This window comes from Zootermopsis nevadensis, unplaced genomic scaffold (assembly GCF_977971745.1).
Source record: "Zootermopsis nevadensis isolate Lab colony 2312 unplaced genomic scaffold, Znev_1.0 Znev_ptg000004l, whole genome shotgun sequence".
Lineage (NCBI taxonomy): Eukaryota > Metazoa > Arthropoda > Insecta > Blattodea > Termopsidae > Zootermopsis > Zootermopsis nevadensis.
Window position 1 is genome coordinate 282,535 of NW_028259136.1, and position 18,411 is coordinate 300,945.

At 38.4% G+C, this 18,411-nt stretch overlaps 1 protein-coding gene and 1 long non-coding RNA gene across 5 annotated transcripts in view; one reads left to right on the forward strand and one right to left on the reverse strand.

The window, feature by feature from the left end:
• The window catches only part of LOC147874805 (uncharacterized), a 180,933-nt gene that overhangs the window by 148,894 nt on the left and 13,628 nt on the right, over positions 1-18,411 (reverse strand). The window lies entirely within an intron of this gene.
• The window catches only part of LOC110837577 (QRFP-like peptide receptor), a 140,881-nt gene that overhangs the window by 119,538 nt on the left and 2,932 nt on the right, over positions 1-18,411 (forward strand). The window contains exons 2-9 of one of the 4 annotated variants that reach the window (XM_022079857.2): positions 5,663-5,784; positions 6,332-6,455; positions 7,030-7,235; positions 12,156-12,393; positions 13,146-13,309; positions 13,609-13,749; positions 16,117-16,200; positions 16,995-18,408. In XM_022079857.2, coding sequence (XP_021935549.1) covers positions 5,663-5,784; positions 6,332-6,455; positions 7,030-7,235; positions 12,156-12,393; positions 13,146-13,309; positions 13,609-13,749; positions 16,117-16,156 — 1,035 coding nt within the window. In that variant the 3' untranslated portion in view covers positions 16,157-16,200; positions 16,995-18,408. Of the gene's footprint in view, positions 1-5,390; positions 5,565-5,662; positions 5,785-6,331; positions 6,456-7,029; positions 7,236-12,155; positions 12,394-13,145; positions 13,310-13,608; positions 13,750-16,116; positions 16,201-16,994; positions 18,409-18,411 lie in introns of those variants that run through there. The other 3 variants (XM_022079860.2, XM_022079859.2, XM_022079856.2) reach the window with 3 other exon arrangements.

The following is an 18,411-nucleotide window of genomic DNA, read 5'->3' on the forward strand; positions in this document are numbered from 1 at the left end:
TATATAAGTCTGTATTTTCTATATATTCTTCAGAAACAGAATTGAATACAACCGTCAGAAAATGTATGATGAATGAATGCAGACATATTTTATATGACTGGTGTTCGATAGGAAAAGGCGAGGCTTCGATACACCGACGACTGTCGTAACCTAGTACGGAGAGTCCAAGAATCGACTCTGAACGGTGGAAACTACCAACCTAATGCACTGCAAATTATTGTCTCAATCTTCTTACAGTTTCCATTTCTGTTCCATCCCTGGTTTAATTTGTTGCATCCTATTTGTATGATTAATATCGGAATTCACAAAGTTGCTGTGATCTATCACGCTTTACTTCGTCAGATAGCAAAAGCTGGGGTAACAAATCAAATTCTCAGCACCTTCATTGTAAAAGGATCAGTTTTTAATTTTCTTTAAGTTTGGGCAACTTGTAATTCAACTTTAGGGCAATTTTTTCAGTTAGACGTCTACAAATGTCCCTAAGGGTTCGCAAGTTGAGCAGAGGTTACCCTTTTTATTCGAATTGCTTCAGGTTCTAAGCTATTCTTCATTACATTTTCACGCCCACACTGCAGTAAAACGTAACAAAAACTATACCGCTTGTCTGCATTTTAGTTAATCTATGTTATATTAAATAAAAATTTAATTTTTATTGTATTTGGGGAGGAGGATCCTGGAAATCAAAAGAACACTGCTATAAGAAATCTGACTTGTACTCCGTAAACTTATCTACTTCGAATGTCGGACGAATTCCGGCTGTAGTATGAGTTTTCACACTCCTTCCAAGCGGATGTTCGGGTAGTTGCATTAATTAACCAAAGACCGCCTCCTAACTGATTCTCTAAAGGCCTGTATGCACTAGGGCACATGTTGCGATACAAGTTGAGCGACTTGTATCAGGGGACAGGTCGCAGCGACATGAAACACCGATACATCCGTCCACATTGTATGTTAAGATCTCGGAAGAGGAGGTGCTGTTGACCTGTGTATTTAGCTGAAAAGAAATCGAAGCGCAAAAAGAGAGTGTGGGTAAGAAAGTTTTTAGAAGAAAGGGATACACGTTGTGTACTCTCAAACCTATAGATGTCAGACGGATCATTTTGCAACTTCACCAGAATGACGACAACTGATTTCGAGGTACTGTTGCAAATGGTTGGGAGTTCAATTGCGAAGACTAACACAAAATTTCGAGATTCAGTGAAACCAGAGACAAAATTAGCCATAACCTTGAGATTTTTGGCTGATGAATCGCCAGGGTCCACATTATTCAAAAAAAAAAAAAAAATGTTGGTAAGCAAACCAAGCTGGAACATACTCTTCATCAGTTCCTGCACCACTCTTCGTAGAATTTTGAATCTTCTTTCTTTCGCGCATAAACTGTGAGTGAACGTTGTGCATTTTCGCTTCGATGATGTTTCGTGGTGTTCCCATTTCTTCCGCGATGCTCTTCCATGCATCTGTCTTTTCATTCCGATTTTTATAATCGGCATATTGCCCGTTCCATAGACATTGATTTCCACGATATAATTCAATCAATTTTAAAACACGATCGTTCGACCACTGTACATTCATTGCTGGTCCCGCGACACGTCCACACTGCAAGCAAGCTACTGCAACACTCGAGACGTCCTTCGATGTTCCTTCGTGTTGCTGCCTCTCAACCGATAACCGGGCACATGAAATTTGTTGTGTATTCACTATACAGGCGTTTGGATTGACAAGATACTTGGGATGCGCTACACGGACGACAGAGTGATATGATCTTCATTGTTGCGGAACGTCGTAAATGTTTGAGTGTGTAACCCGAAATGTTTTGATATTTTTCTTCTGCTGACTGCATCCATTATCTCGTCGTTTAATCACTGTGTTGTTATTATTATTATTATTATTATTATTATTATTATCCCATCTATTCACCACTTTATGGGGTGTGTACTTCCATGTACCCGAGACAGACCTTGTCCCTAAGGTACATAGGGCAGCAGCTATTTCCGGGATCCATATTGTTCTTAGCAAGTGCCACATGTATTATATAATTTTATTTTATGAAAGCGTCTTTCGAATGATATATGAAAATCCCAAAATGGCGGTCTTCTGCAGTTCCCTGACGTCGTGTTCTCCCGGGATGTTGGCCAAATATTTTCTGAGTCTTTATTATTATTATCATTATTATTATTATTACATTTCTATATTTAGTTTATTGCTTGTTTGTTTTTGTATTGTAATGTTTGTATTGTTAGTGCTTGGCTGTTATTGGCCTTTTTGGCTGTTGTTAAGCACTTTAATAAATGAATTGAATTGAATTATTATTAAAACATTAATTTTTATGCCCGTAACACTACTTAATGTTTTTTTGAACTCATATTACATCTTAGCCCTACAGACTAACCAATAAAACAATGGTACGTAAACATTTATGTCTTCGGACATAATCTGTTCTATTACATCCTGCACGTATTACTGGATGCAGATTCCAATCCAATTTATCACGGACTGACGATTACACGGTTACACGAGAAACTTCTAATGCCTAGTTTACTGAGGCAATATAAATTTCCATGGAGTTATACGTATGTCGCGTTTGTTTTATGATCGGTTTATTTATTGAATTTGTACAGATAGGTAGAATACTGAAATCGTTAGGCCTATGTGTATTGAAGCGATTCATTTCACAGTGACCCACAGGATTACTACAAACACTAAAATTTCCCTTCATTTACGTATTAAGTCTAGATACCACAAATTAGTACTGGATTGCTGAAAATCTTATATGAGCAATTGTATTAAAATAATATTACATGTTTATTAGGTACAGTGTCGCACTTCATGTCATGCTTATCTTGAAATAAATTTTACCTAAATACAAATAGTAATACAGTAATTAAACCTAAGTTATGAATGAAAAAGTGAATTAATATGAAGATACAGATCAGCAGACAATGATGTTAGTTTATCGACACTGTCCGATTTAAAATAACACTGTGTAACAGAACTCTTGAATTTAACGCTGCTAAGCTTAAACTTTATTTAAATCAGTACTTGATTACAATATATGAGAAAAGAGGTCGATAATTATGCTACAAAACAAGTTATGAAACAAACATTTAAATGGTTATGCTTATATTATGTTAATGATTTGTGTGTAATTATACAGCAATCAAGGGATTTGTTTGCTAAAAATTGCAAGGTAGTCAGCTTTCAGCATTTCTTATTACAGCCAATAGGACAGCAAGAACCGCCACTGAACATGACAGTGCGTGCCTCCCATGCCCACAGCCTAACCCTTAAAACCTAACTGAATGGCATTCTGTCATTTCCTTCGTGTTATAAGGGGCAGTTTCCGAAGAGGTTTCTATACCAAAGTTCTGTATACATTCCTTGCGACCAGAAAATTAGCCATATTTCACATTACCCTGACAATATCCACTAGTCCACAGGTCAATACTTACTAATCGAGCTTCAAGGGAATTGTCTAAAGTGTCCTTATAATTCTACCAGATGACACGGTGTAACACCGCAACAGTAATTTTTTTACTCGCCGCCTTGAGAGACTGAAACGTCACTGATAAGGCTCCCTTACTCCGTTTTCTCTAATATCCTCCTTACTTGAATGAAACGTCCATTATAGAAAGGAAGAATTTACAATTTTCTAAATGGTTTACATTTTCGATTCCCGTATATACATTGTTCACATTGTCGTCTCCAAAATATTCACGTCTCTCATTCACTACAAATGAAGATAATTTAATAAACATGAATAAACAAAAGACCCCTTTCAAGCAAACCTGTATCTAATTAGCATCTCACTGCTTTGAAGTCTTACTTTTGACTAAAATCAGAAACCAGGAAAACAGAAACGAGTTTAATTATTTAACATAAAGCTAATTCATTTATAGAATTAGCTTACATCAATATCTCTGGAGTGGAGATACGGAATGTATAATTATTTTATTTGAATTTAATGTGCTTACAAAATATAAATTGGTATTACGATGTATAATCACGCGTTTATGCACTTAGATTCGGTATTACAAAATACTTTAGAGGCGGGTGGCTTCAAATTTCAGGCTTTCCGCAAACAGCAAGAGATTGCTGCCTCCGCCTTTAGATTCCTTGAAAAGGAGACGCGGAACTGAATCCCTTATTCTATATTTAGAACATAGTATTTCCGCCACAGTAATTAACTTTAGGCATACCTCAGAAAGAATTAAGCACTTCGGGAAGACGATTTCGTAGATTATTAATGAAGCTGTCCAATTGCAGAAGTTGTTTAGCGTGATACGAGATAAGGTAATAATTATAGACGATATGAAAAGTGACAGACAGGAAGTTTCTTTCTCCTAATTCTAGACACAATCTCAGAATTCATATAAAGGTGGCAGGGGAAAGTATCGAACATCTTCTGTCAGGACAGACAATTCGCCCACCGGGAGGCCAGTTCCAGTTCAGCGGTGGGGATGTTGCCTATTACCTAATCAACGTGTATCTTAGCTTTTACTTGCAAAAGTCAGATTTCCTTTTAGTGTTCATCCACTCTCTGGTGCAATGGTCTTCTATAAAACACTAGCGAAATCAATTCTTAGATTACGTTACGAAAGCAATTTTTAATGACGATATAATCAGTTTTAGATTATCATTAACCTGCTGGCTAAATGCTTGGAAGCCAAAAATACATAATTTGTTAATTCAAAAGGTATAATGTTTTTAATCAATTGTATAAGTGTTTCAGTTTATTCACAAAATGGCGGAATTTTAAATGTGGCTATGCAGTTAATTCGTAGTCTGGTAGGCAGCTTAATGAAGCCTGCAATTCTGTTGCCGTAAGAGTATTGATATTTTCTACAAATCGGACTTATTTTACCTCACATTTAAGTAAATATTTATAAGACAATTTGGATCTCTGTTTAATGAAGATGTGATATCTGCAGAGTCAACTTTCGTTTTATTGTTTAGAATTGGAAAATAGCACGATAATAGTCTTCAACGCAAGAAGACACTGGTACTGTATTAATAATTTTTAAGTATGTTTTGTTGCAGCATTTCTTTTCATACCTGATCGTCGATGCTCCTGTTGTTTATAAGCTGGTGAAGTGCAACAGCGCATCAAGTTCCGTTGTTCTTCAGTAGTCTTATTATAATTTACTGTGTTTGTGCAAATGTTGGAAAATGACGTGTGTCATTATTTTATTCGACGACATTTTAATAAATTATCAATTTGATTGTTTTGGTATGAATATCGCGTATCGCTTGTTGTCTGTTGCGTGCTGCTAGATACAAAGCAAGGTAAAAAAGTGAAGTTGTCCCACTACACGCCACGTAACCTCGGCACTACATGAGAGTCAGTGGTCCTAGTTACTTCGTGTATATCGTGCCGTAAGTAACGTACGATGCATTTTTCAAATTCCGCGACGTAAAGACATATAAGAGGAGCAGAATTGAATGTGATTGATATATACACAGAGATAATTAAGTTTTACGATTTAAAATTATAGTTTATGCTAGCTTTTGTATACAGATGTAAGCTTTTAAAACAAAATCTATTAGTGCCTGTAATATTTTGCCAGGTAATTCCCGATCCTTTGTATTCTATAGAACTCAACAAAATATGTTGTAAGTAAATATTAGAATGTCGTGTATTTAAACTGTTGTTTTGTGTTTTCAGGTGGCAAAGCTATTCTCGTACACGTGGTCTATGGGATTCTTCCTGTGCAAGGGGGTGCATTACTTGCAGAATGTATCAGCCATTTGCTCTGTACTCACTCTCACTGCCATGAGTATTGAAAGGTGGGTAAAGTAGCTCCTTGCAAATGACTGGCTCTGACTTACGAGTAATGACAAAACCACCATGACGGTACTTGAAATAAAATGCATATAATTAGATGTATACCTCAGTTCAAGAAATGGTTATGAAACTGTAATGCTACTCAACAACAGCCTTTGCTAGATTGCATAATTCTTTAAACTTATAAAACAAGAACTTGCATATGTTGAAGAAGACGGCTGGTGTATTGTATTTATATACACATTTATTTATAGTGTATTTAACGACTCTTTTAGTATTTCTGATTACACCGTGACAAATGAAAAAATGAGGATGATCATAAATAATTAATTCTAAAAGGTGTTAAAGGAACGGTCGTTGCATATTTCAGGGACTATTCCGGCATTTGTCTGAAAGGGTTTAAAAGCATAATTATTGGTTGCTGAAGCAGGAGGTACACATACTACAGATACCATAGAACTTAAATAATTAAATTGCACTAATAAACAAAATACAAGAACTTGGACTGTAGGAAGGACAGTATATTTAATTTGGTATTAATGTTCCCAGGTACTATGCTATCGTGCACCCCATGAAAGCAAAATACATGTGCACCATCAGTCAAGCCCGCAAGATCATCTTTGGGATCTGGGTGGCCTCATTTCTGCTTGCAGTGCCGAATCTCTTTTCGCAGGTCAGTCTTCCAGCCAGTACGACTTCAGTATGAGATGCATGTATGCAAGAGACCGTACAGAGGTAAGAGACAAAAGTTAAGGCAAATTCGTACCTGGTGCTTAACTAAGCACCAGGCCATGCAGATTTGTGGGGGAGCAGAGGTGTAGCTCCACGCATCAACCTCGGCACTTAGTGGAGGTGAGTTGTTAGCTTCACGCCCCGGCCGCTTTACATTCGAGAAGGAAAGAACCGAGGTACGCATGTGATAGGAGGGGGTTTGGCCCCAGAGCTGTGGCGAAGAGCTTAATCCTGCCCTTCCGGGAATAGACTTCCATTCTCAAGCGAGGCTAGATAAAAACTGGACTAAACTCAAGTAGTGCCCCTGTGTAGAATATTGAAGTTTAGAATAAAAATATTAATTGTAATTACTGTAATTTAAGACAATTCAGTTACGGTAGCAAAATGGAATGGAACAAAACAATATGTTGACATGAATAAACTCGAAATGAAAAATTCACACAGACGGACACAAGCTTCCCTCTTCTTCGCTTGTGAACTTTTTGCAAAAAAAAATGCATTTCTTTATTACACAGGAACACGCCTTAGTAGGAATGAAATACAAGGGGTTCTACTGTGTGCAAACAATGGACATGCCTTCACTCTGGCGTTTTCACGAGGTCTACATGTTGCTGTTGATCCTGGTGATACCAACGTGCATAATGATTGTTGCCTACGGCTCCATCTCCTGGGAGATTTGGCACGTCATGCAGAGGCGCTATGATATGACCAGCGGCCAGGCGTAAGTAAAACCATGTCTCAGTCTTCCCTAAACTCAATCACAGCTTCATTCCGGTTCAGTACAAGCTCTGAGCTTGCTAATGTCAGGATATTAGATAGGAAGCGAAAATAACAAAAAAGCGTGTGTCCAAAATCAGTTCGGAATGCATACGTGTTTCTGTCTTTGCTTGTATTCAAGCTCGTACTTTCCTTGTGCCCTCTAATCGTAACCTTCAGTGCTTCAACATATCAGCTAAGTGCAAAAATAATAAACTGTGGACAGTTTTGATAGACATCTAATTACTCAGACTCGTTTGTTCGGTGTTTCGCGCCCTTTTCAATTCCAGGCATAACATTACAAAATGGTGTTGTTATACCGTTTACAACAGCTGACATACACTATTTACTAACTTAACTTACATTCTCATGCCATATAATTCAATGCAAAACCAATTTCATGACAGTCCATATTATGATTGATACGACTCGTGTCTATAGCATCAAACCTCTCGCTGTACTGACAGGCTATAGGAGTAGATAATTAATTGGTTTATTGCGAATTGACAATACAATAAACAGACATCGATCAAGTACTGTAGCCCATCTTAAGACACTCTCTCAGAAATCATCGGGAAACCCAAGAACAGTATCTTTTGTGTTCAGATATGTCACAGAATTAGGCTTACTTCAGTGCTGCTTAGTAATTTGTATGTGTAGCGCAGAAGCCACTGTTTTGACAGAATTTGTTTTTATTTCTGTTAAGGCAGTTAGTAGAAGAGATAACTACATTTTCGTAGGTTTCTTCCTTTCCTTACACTTAGTCAATCCTAGTAACCCACTAAGTACAAACAATTTAACCAGCTCCATGCAGCATTGTCCTTCTTGTAAAGCTAATAGTCGTCCAGCCACTTAAAAAAAAATCCCTCTCCTCGAACAGAAAACGTAAATTAATCGTCTCGCTCATAAGAGCCTACTACTTGTCAACAATCAGAGTCAGATAAATTTGGACAAAACCTCACTCGATATCTGAGATTCATTTTAATATTATCCGCTCTTCTGCATCTAGGTAGCTCAAGTGTTCTCATCCATTCACATTTTCCGATTCCAGTTTTGTTGATTTTCATCTCTTCTCTGCTTACTATATACGCTATCTGGTAACTGTATTTTAAAAACATGGTGGACACATTTTATAGCCCCGTTCTAATAATTATTGACGTTCTCGTATCAGTTGAAGAGGCCGGATTAAACCGGTTAGAAGATTTGAAACGTACAGTGCGAGGGATATGGAAGAAAGATGTGATCTCTTTTAAGGTTCTACCTAATCATTCCACTTGTGGGTTTTATTGAATCCTAAATATATATCAATAAAGGCAGCCGAATTCAAAGCAGAAGTCTTTGAAAAGCAAGGCTCACGTCAATCTGTTCTGCGCTTTGACTGCTGTGACTAAGGTTTCTCAAGATCTTTTATCAGCTATTACATAAGCATAATCTGTCTAAAAGTACCGATCAACTAGCTCGTTTGAAAGATGCAGCCAGACTGCTCGTGGGGCAGAGACTTCGGGTCACTGTTGCTGGTTTGTACAGCCAACTACTCTACCGGCACCGTAGTGAACCTTTCGACTTCGTGACTCCTGTTAATACCAACCTGGGCTGCGGCTCGTGAAACCATCCACATTTATTGAGGCACACGGGACGGAGTACGAGCACGGACATGATTAGTCCAGAGGCTGGAGTTTAACTGTGTCCCGGAACCACTCACAGAAGTCAGTCCTTCCAAATTACAAAAACAGCGCTTTCTTGTATACGGCCCTACTCACTACTGACAACTTTACAGGGTTTTCCGTAATTTTGCAAGCTGCATCTTTTACTGACGCCTTGTAGTGTTGAATATAAATGTTGAGACGATTTCTTTTAATGAAAAGAGAAACAAACCCTTGGCCGAAAGCGGTTAGGATATGTTTCGATGCATTATTCCGAGATTTCTATGAAAGGAATGAGGAGTACAAGAAACAGATAATACGTAGTCGGTATAGTGAATTCTAGGTCAGGATTCGAACTGGGTACCTTCAAAGAGTGTGTGTTATTTTCTCGTCTAACAAAATTCGCCAGACTTTTTCCCGACCAGGAAAAGGAAAGCAATATATTGAGGGGTTTCAAAATCTGTAATCATCGCAAAATAAAGGACGTGGCGTGATATGAAAATGACATACGAAATTTTAGTACGCTAACTTTATGGAAGCAGACTACTTGAGAGACGTCAGCGTACGTGTAAGTGTAATATTAAAGAGGATCTTAAAGAAATAGAGTTAGAGAATTAATTAGATTTAAATGAGCAGGATAAACACCAGCAGTGTGCCCTTGCGGACACATTAATGGATCACCTTAGTAACTGCCAGATTCTCAAGGACTCTTACCCAATGTGCTGTTTATATATGTATATAATTCGTTCACGGTTCCTCACGTGTAAGACGCCGTGAATACAAGACTCGTATCAGCACAAACCACAACTAGAGATGGTACATGTAGTTCGAACATAATAGGATGATGATAAACAGTTGATTCATGTTACAAGTAATCAAGTTATCCGAGTTCCGTTATCCTCTGTACTACACACAACGACAGAGGGTCTTACCAGCGTCGTGACAGACACAAGGATCTTTGGTTCTCAAACGAGCAACATGCTAGTGTTCCTTTGCACAGCCGCTGAGATGTAGGCCTAGGCAAACGTTCTTATTTCGTGAAATGAAGGCATTCATCTTCCTTCTCAGGCGACTGCCCGGATCTTGGAATCTGCCAATATCAGATGCTTCTCTTCTCTGCTACTTTGCAATGCATAATCATCGTCTCATCTCATTGTGCGCTGTATAATAGACGATCTGGTGTTTGGTACAGCAGAAGCAATGCCGAACTTACGCATGCGCAAAGTAAGCTGACCCTTAGGTCCTCACGATATGACGGGCCTCAAAAAATGCATATTAAATTTTAATGTGTAACTTCATAAAATCGTCTTTGTATCCCAGTGCTAATATAATTCTTCCATTCATAACATTTTCATTTTTTTTGTTCTTTATGTTACCTTCAGTCAGAATAATAAATGTTTACATCGACTTCCGAATTTTTTAGGCTTCTTAAAATTATATAGCTTATGGTCTCAGAAGGTTAAAGAACGGCCTTGAATGGAATTAAGTATGAAAGGAAGAGCATATATTTTTAAAGTCGCGTCACCACAATGCAAGACAAAATCATAATATTATACAGTTAATAAATCATTCGAATTTATGGCAAAGCTTAAACTTTTGGGAACGGCAGTAACAACTCAGAATTTTATTAGCGACGAAATTAAAAGCAAATTATAATTCTGAGAGCGCGCTCGGCCATTCAATTCGAAATATTGTCTTGTTTCTAAAAATTTAAATATTAAAATATTCAGAACTATAATTGCACTTGTTTTACTTCATGGATATGAATCTTGGCCTTCATAATCGTCTCACAATTTTCCGTTAGGTGTAAATAACCTTCCCAGTTCATTCTGTTTAATAAATAATTCGTTGTAAACTGACGACTTTGTGATTCAAGAGCTTGCTGCACCTTTCACAGCTAGCTTTGTTACCGACAGTCCCTTGTGTCTAGCAACGACTGTAGTTCTTTTCTGCTGCTGTCGACCGCAGATGGAGTTCAGTTCAGGTAGTAACCGCGTAAAATACGAATCTCACTGCGGGCCGCTCTGAAGTTTTGGCACCGAATGGTTCATTATGATTATCTTCTTTGTAATTAACTTTTCATCTAATTAAATTAAATTACTTCACAGCTTCCTAAATAAACTTAGGCGATTCAGTTGGAATCCCTCAGGCACTACCTCACCATATGCGACAAAGGGATATTTCATGCTTCCTTTTAAGTTTCGGAACCGAAACTTCGTCTGCATAATTTACTGCATTAATAATGCAAATTACGTTCTCTCATTTAAAACGTAAAAGTCTCTCATTATAATGCCATTTCAAATTACACTCCTTAAAATTTCAAATGGAGTCCAAATAAACTAAGAACGTTAGTTTTATACAAAACTTGATAAAAATTAGATTTTAATTCACTATTTCTTAAAAAATCTTATGATATTGGCGTACCGTGTGGCGTCAAAAGCACGCAGATGGAAAAAGTTTGCCACTGATACCAAACAAAGGCGTTACACAAGTGTTAAATTTGGATTCCAGCATTTTTCAAAGGACGATAAGAGAAAGTATGACAAAATATTCGTATTTCCCCATAATGCGGAGTATAATCTGTGACCTTAGCATAAACTTTAGTTTTTATCCAACACTTTCTTTATGACTGTAGGCAAAATGTATACAAAACACCCTAACGTGGTCTCTTGCCATATATAGCGATAGTGCGGACCCAAAAGCACAAAGTTAATTTTAATTCAACAAGCGAGGACCACAGCAAATATTTATAAATTCAAATACATTAAATTAGTTTGTTCTTAATTAAAATCGTTAGAAATCAAAAAAGTAGTACTAACAACGTGTCGTGGGTTGTGTCTGCCCACACTAGCTCCTATGATTTTCGAATTCTGTTTTGGGTCTGTATGCACAGGGTACGAATCTCTCTTAAATTGAAGATTTCCGTCTTCTGGGTTGTTGCGCTGTGTAGTCTGGTCGATGTTAACCTACGCTTCAGAGGTCATACTGCCTCCGTCATCAGGGCGATGAATCGCATCGACCAGACTGCACAGCGCAACAACCCAGAAGACAGCAATCTTCATAGTCATCGCCCTGATGACGGAGGCAGTATGACCTCTGAAACGTTGGTTAACATCGACCAGACTACACAGCGCAACAACCCAGAAGACAGAAATCTTCATACTCACCGCTGTGAAAACCTCAAATCCTCTCTTAAATTCTCTGTGTAACTACATCTGTAAAATACTTGCATTTTTTGACAGATTAAACCCAAGTGGAGGTCGAAGCGGTGTGGAAAGCTTTCCACTGCGTTACAGCAAACGCTTGCAACGAGGCATGAGCTCCAATGCAAGCAGTTTCCGAGAATCCATCAAGAAGGCGAATGCCATCAGGTCCGAGGAGGAACACAATACCGTCAAACAGGTGACTGGCGCTCCTCCACTCGGTTCACGGCTTCCTGGACTACAAAATCATCTTCATCAACAACAAAAGACCCACCAGGTGCAAATATGATTCAGTAGCCAAGATTGTCACCTACCGATGGTGCATTTTCAACTGTCCCAAGCAGAATCTAAAAAATTACCGGAAATCTAATAAAATATCTGGAATTTTCACACTATTTGCCATGATTGAGCATCCGTGGTTTTAAACAATGTGAACAGCCATTTCTTTCTTCTTAGTCTGCCCTTTTATAGATTTTTCAGTTCTCAGTGTATAAGGTTTCTGTTCAATGAATATGTCGGACATCGTCTTCATTCCATGTTATGTAATGACAGATACTGCGTACACAGTATGAATTTATTCGTGCTGCACGCTTTTCATAATATATCTAAACATTAATAACAGAGGTTGGAAATTTAAAATCGTGAAAACAATAGCATTTAAAAATTAATGTTGTTTTTTAAAAATTAATCATTTCACCTTCCCCTCCCCCCCCTACTTTCCATTCATTACACATTTATTCATCCTGAAAGAATGGATCTTTGCCTTCATTCTTCTTTTCGCCTTTAATACATAATACTTACACATAAGACAAGCCCATAATATATCTAAAAATAATGGTACCATTACTTCATATTTACAGATTATTAAGTTGTAAATACTATAAAGCGTAAGATAATATTCCTTCAAAATTTACCCAGTTTTGTAATCCAACACTTCTGGAATCAGAATTAAGCTCCTTGGCATTGAAGTGATTAAATAAATAACTGGGTTTGCAATTGAAATGCGTGTTATTATGTGGCCAAATGCAGGTCATCAAGATGTTGGTAGCAGTTGTGGTGCTCTTCGTGCTGTGTTGGGCACCCCTTCTCATCTTGAACGTTCTATATGCCTATGAAATCCTCTCTAAGTACAGCAACGATGGAGATAATAAGAACATACAGTCGGCTTTCACTGTCATGGCATACTCGAACAGGTAAGTGTGCTGTGTTACGAGAATATTCCAAACAGACTGTATTGAAAGAGTGATAGCCGCTCAGCTGATGAAATTGCTTGCCTTCTAACTAAACTAAAAGCTCCTAGCCGAGTTTAAAAGGGCCGCTATTAGACCCAAGGAAAATAAATTCAAATACGAAATATATTGATAAAATAGTTGTATTGACTGAAGACTAATGTAACTTAACTGGATCAATTTAAGTTATAAAGTTCCCACAGATAAAACCGCCGTTCATATCAGTCTGTCTCTGTATTAAGTGGTGTGTCCGTATCTTCCAGCTGCATTAACCCACTCGTGTACGGCTTCATGTCGAAGAACTTCCGCGAGAGCTTCTACAAGGCCCTTTGCAGATGCTGTCGCGGTGGACGGGTCCCTAAACGCAACACCTCCGTGTCACAGACCAGAACAACATCAGTGCGGTAAGCAGATTCCAGGTAAACCTGTTACTCCAACAGGTGAACCGCTTCCTTTTCAGTATTTTTTAATAATGCTACATATTGTGTTTCGTAAACTTTTCCGCTCGTGTTCATGAAGATCGCCGACGTCACAAATTTGATGTCACTGCATCTATCTATATATATCTCTACAAGTATGCTAACTGGTTACATTGCCCCTAACCACAATTTATAAAAGTTTGAAATTTCGTCTTCAGCCCTTGCCTTTGTGTATCGGTATCATACAGTTGTCATGCCCACCTACGAAGCTGAAACTGCAGGCAAAAATGACTCTGAAACTGGTATTACGAGTTTTCTGGCGAAGGTGTGTTGTTAAACTGACACATACTCATTAACACTTTTCTTCGTCATATTTTGTTTTGCTAACAAAATTATGACCTACCTTTGGCCTGTGTTTGAGATTCCCGCCTCTTCGATGGTAAGTGTACAGTTCAATCCACCAAATTTGCAACTCAAGTATATATATTTGTGTGTGAGAGAGAGAGATTTCTGGTTCTCGCGATTTCAAACACCTCTGAAACATTAGTAAACTTCTAAAAGATTACACGGCGCAACAACTCAGAAGAGACCATCTTATTTCCATATATATATATATATATATATATATATATATATATATATATATATAAAAGACTCTCTAAATTATAATTAAATAGATTTAAATTAATATTTTGCTTAATTATGCTACGTATTCCTGTTTAGTTAAGAATTAAGCCATTGAAAACGAAAGTAAGTAAGCTAACTTTTTACACATAATTTAATTTCAAGTAACTCGAGCATATTTGCGTATGTAAATTGTGGTGTGAGCCTCATGTTAGAATTAACGGATAAATATGTTAGTCCGTAAATTTCTGCGACCTCTCATTTCATACATTGCCTCCAGGGTCTTAAGCCTCTGTACACCTCAGGTATTTGAATATCAAATGCCTACATACAAAAAAGAGAAGTTTTCCTTCAAATGGAAATGGGGGAGAAATACATCATCCATCATGCATGAGATGCTTCGATGTGGTCAAGTTTCACTGAACTAAATTATACGAACAGAATAACTTGGGCTACAGGCTGAAATCTGCAGCATCGTTGCATATTATAAGGCTGGGTGTAAGGAAGTCAAAGATAAGTATTACACATCTCTGGTGCATGATAACATTTATGGGTGGCTGTCGTCATACGAACGTCCTGGAAAGCGTAAGAGGATCACACTTCATTTTCCGGGTACTGTCCTGAGGATTTATACACCTAATTTATCTCGTTGGGTCTTCGTATTTTCTAATTCTTACTCAGTATTTTCAGGATAATTAGGATACATTTTTAAACGTCATATGCTGTCTTCCCATTTTGTTCTTCGTTTTGAATTTGCCGCTATGACGTTATCGTGATAGAAAAAGAAGTCACTACTGCTGCTAAATGAAATAACTATGACTACCAGAGACAATTCTATTTTCTGGCACCATTGATGAATCAATCTGCCACTAGAACTACCACGTTTACAGTTAGTTGTTAGTATTCTGCGTCTTATGACGGAAGTCCCCTATTCCAACGTGGGCTTTGATACCGACTATTTAGGAGATTCTTGGTTTTTGAAGATGTCTGTCTTCTGACTCACCGCCGTGAAAACCTTAAATCTTAGGGCGGTGGGCCAAGAAGACAGACATCAACGTTACAACAGACAATTACAGCTTCCTTTCACATTGTATTTATCTCCTTATGTATAATTATCTTACAAGTTCTTATTTAAAATAACAGGCTAATCGCAGCAGCTGTAAAATTGTCGATAAAATTAAATTTTGAATTCTTGCTATTCCTTGATTCAGGTCATGGGACTATGATGTGATTTTGGCTTTCTGATTGAAAAACAACACTGTCAGCATTGTGGAAACAGGAAAACAATTTAAATGTTGATCTCCCTAAAGGAATCTCCTTCCGATGCGCGCTCTGTAATGGATCTATTGACTTTTTCATATGAATTCGCTTCGGTTCCTCCGATCCTGTAATGTTTACTGAGTTTTCAGCTTAGGAAACGTGGACATACCTTCAGAACTAAATTGGTTTCAGAGCAGCATCACGTAAAGTCAGCCCAGCATAGTATAAATCATTTGTTCTGCGTCACAAAAGTTTACAGTGGAAATGTAAGTCCTCATAATGATTGGCTGAGGGCTAAACGTCCGCGTTTCTATTCCTGGCAGGGGTAGAAATGTTTCTCTTAAAGTCTCACAGACACGAAGTAAAGGCTTTGTGAAGTGTGAAACTAGCCAGTCGCCTACAACTAATACAGAGATAAGAAATACAATAATATGTGCTCATTGTGTGCATTTATCACTGTTTTTGCAGTTTTGGTCGCAGTGTGTCAATCTCCACGGCCCCATACTGATGCTGGTGGCGCAGCTGGCGCTGGTGCAGGGGCCGAAGCCCACGGTAAGACGAGAAGTAACGAAATCGTTATAATAAACTGTCAACGCAGTCCAATTTCGCTGGTGACGATGAACTCGACGGGTATAATTTGCATGAGATAATGAGTGCTGTTTCCAGTGGGGGGGGGGGGGGGGGGGGGGGGGGGGGGACAAGCACTGTTTTAAGGCACTTAAATGCTGAACTCACAGATTCGAATCGCGATTGAGAGGTCAGTGCTGGTACGAGCAATGCGATAAGTGGTCTACTCTTTCATCTATTGTCTTAATTAGCGTCTATGGAGGCCTGGGCCTAAGACCAGCTTCAGCTTTGTCTGCACTACTACAGAAAAGTGTGTAATTCAGATCTAAATTGAAATCCAATAGGATTTGAGGTTTTAACGATGGTGTGTCCGAAGATGGCTGTCTTCTGGGTTGTAGCGCCGTGTAGTCTGGTAGAAGTTTACCAACGTTTCGGAGATCCATCATCAGGGCGATGAGTGACTTATCTGAAACTGAGGAACTCTGAAATGTCGGTGAACTTTTGCCGTACTACGCTGCACAATACCTGAAGTGACACTCGTCTTTGTGAGTTTTTAAGCCTCGTGCCCTGAAGGAGTGGCGATAAGTCTCCGAGCTTTCCTATGCATTGCACTGGAGATAAGTGATCTGCTTTTCTATTTGAGCCTCGTTTAACGACGCTGTTAATATCTCAGATAAAATACAATCGAATGATTGGGTGATTAAAGAATAACAGATTAGAAAGTATGTGTAAGGATGGATTGTGGCCTAATTTAAGGTGCTATTCCTGCACTTTTCTAGAAAGAGTAAAGAAACCCAGGAGAAACCTCCGACAGTCTAGCCGATATCCGAGCTGATATTTGAATTCAGGACCACCCGAATACGAAGCATCTTCACACTCCACCCGTTTTACATCGAGAAAATAATTCCCGATACTCATTCGAGGAGGCTTGGTGAGCCCCAAAACTGGGACCACAGTCCCGAAGAGGGGAATCCCTGTTTCGGCCACCCAGTCTGTAGCCAGTCGTTTTACCGACTGAGCTAGGAACTCTAGCTTATGTCCAGCACCGACAGCAGTTACCGCAAAGGTTAAGAAAATAATTTACTAATGAATATGGATGATACTGAATTCATAATGGCATAAGTAGTACATGACTTTGGTGCTCAAATGATTTTGAGTTGATCGTAGTCGCTATAAATATTATATTAATAAAAATGGAACAGTCAATATAATGGCAGCCAATCACTTAGGACCAGAGTACAGCCTATTCCGAAAACATCGCATGTATTTATTACCAATGTCCCTCAAAAATTGGGCAACGCCTCACGTAACTGTGGTGCAATATACACTGGCACCGACTTTCAAATCCATGGAAGATATTAATTTTTAAAAAGCTTAAATTTGCTCAGATGGTAAAGAAATTTACCTTCTTTGATGTAACCCGAAGGCCTCTTACTCTATTCACAAGAGTCGTTCAATGGAACCTATCCTGAGCCTACTGAATCCAATCCACGCCCTCACACCTGAACTCCTTTAGACAACAATTTTCGTCCATTCCGTTTTCGCCCCAAGTGCTCTGTTCCATTCAACTTTCCGACTAAAATCTAGTATGTATTTTTTAAATCTCCCCTACATGATTCATGTCTTGCCAGTTTTGCTGTCCTCAAATTAATCATTCCAATAACATTTATAGATAATACAATTTATGAAACACAATATCATAATTTTAACAGCCCTCTTCCGGAGACTGGCTATCAAGACAGAGTTTTTTCGTGGTGTTCCTCAGTCCATCCAGGCAAATGTCGGGATAGTACCTTAAATTAGGCCACGACCGCTTCCTTCCACATTCTTTCCTTTTCGTTATTCACTGTCATCTCATTCGACGCTACGAGTATATAGTCTGAGATAATGAAAAAGCGTCGTTAAATATGCTACAAACAAATAAGCAGCCTTCAGCTCCACAAGAAACATGACTCAATTTGAAAACCTGAACTCGCCCTACACTCTGTTCCTCTTGCTTCTTACATCTGCCTCGGCCTACATCTATGTTATGTTGTCATGTCTTAGTGACCTAACTCGTTTTGATAGGCTGAAGATCCAATTTCTCAATTCACGACAAGAGTAGGCGTTGTTGTCTCGTAATAAGTGAACGTGGCTAATAAATAAAGTAATTTGACAGGGCATAGTCAATTTAATTTACTACAGTTATTATTCATG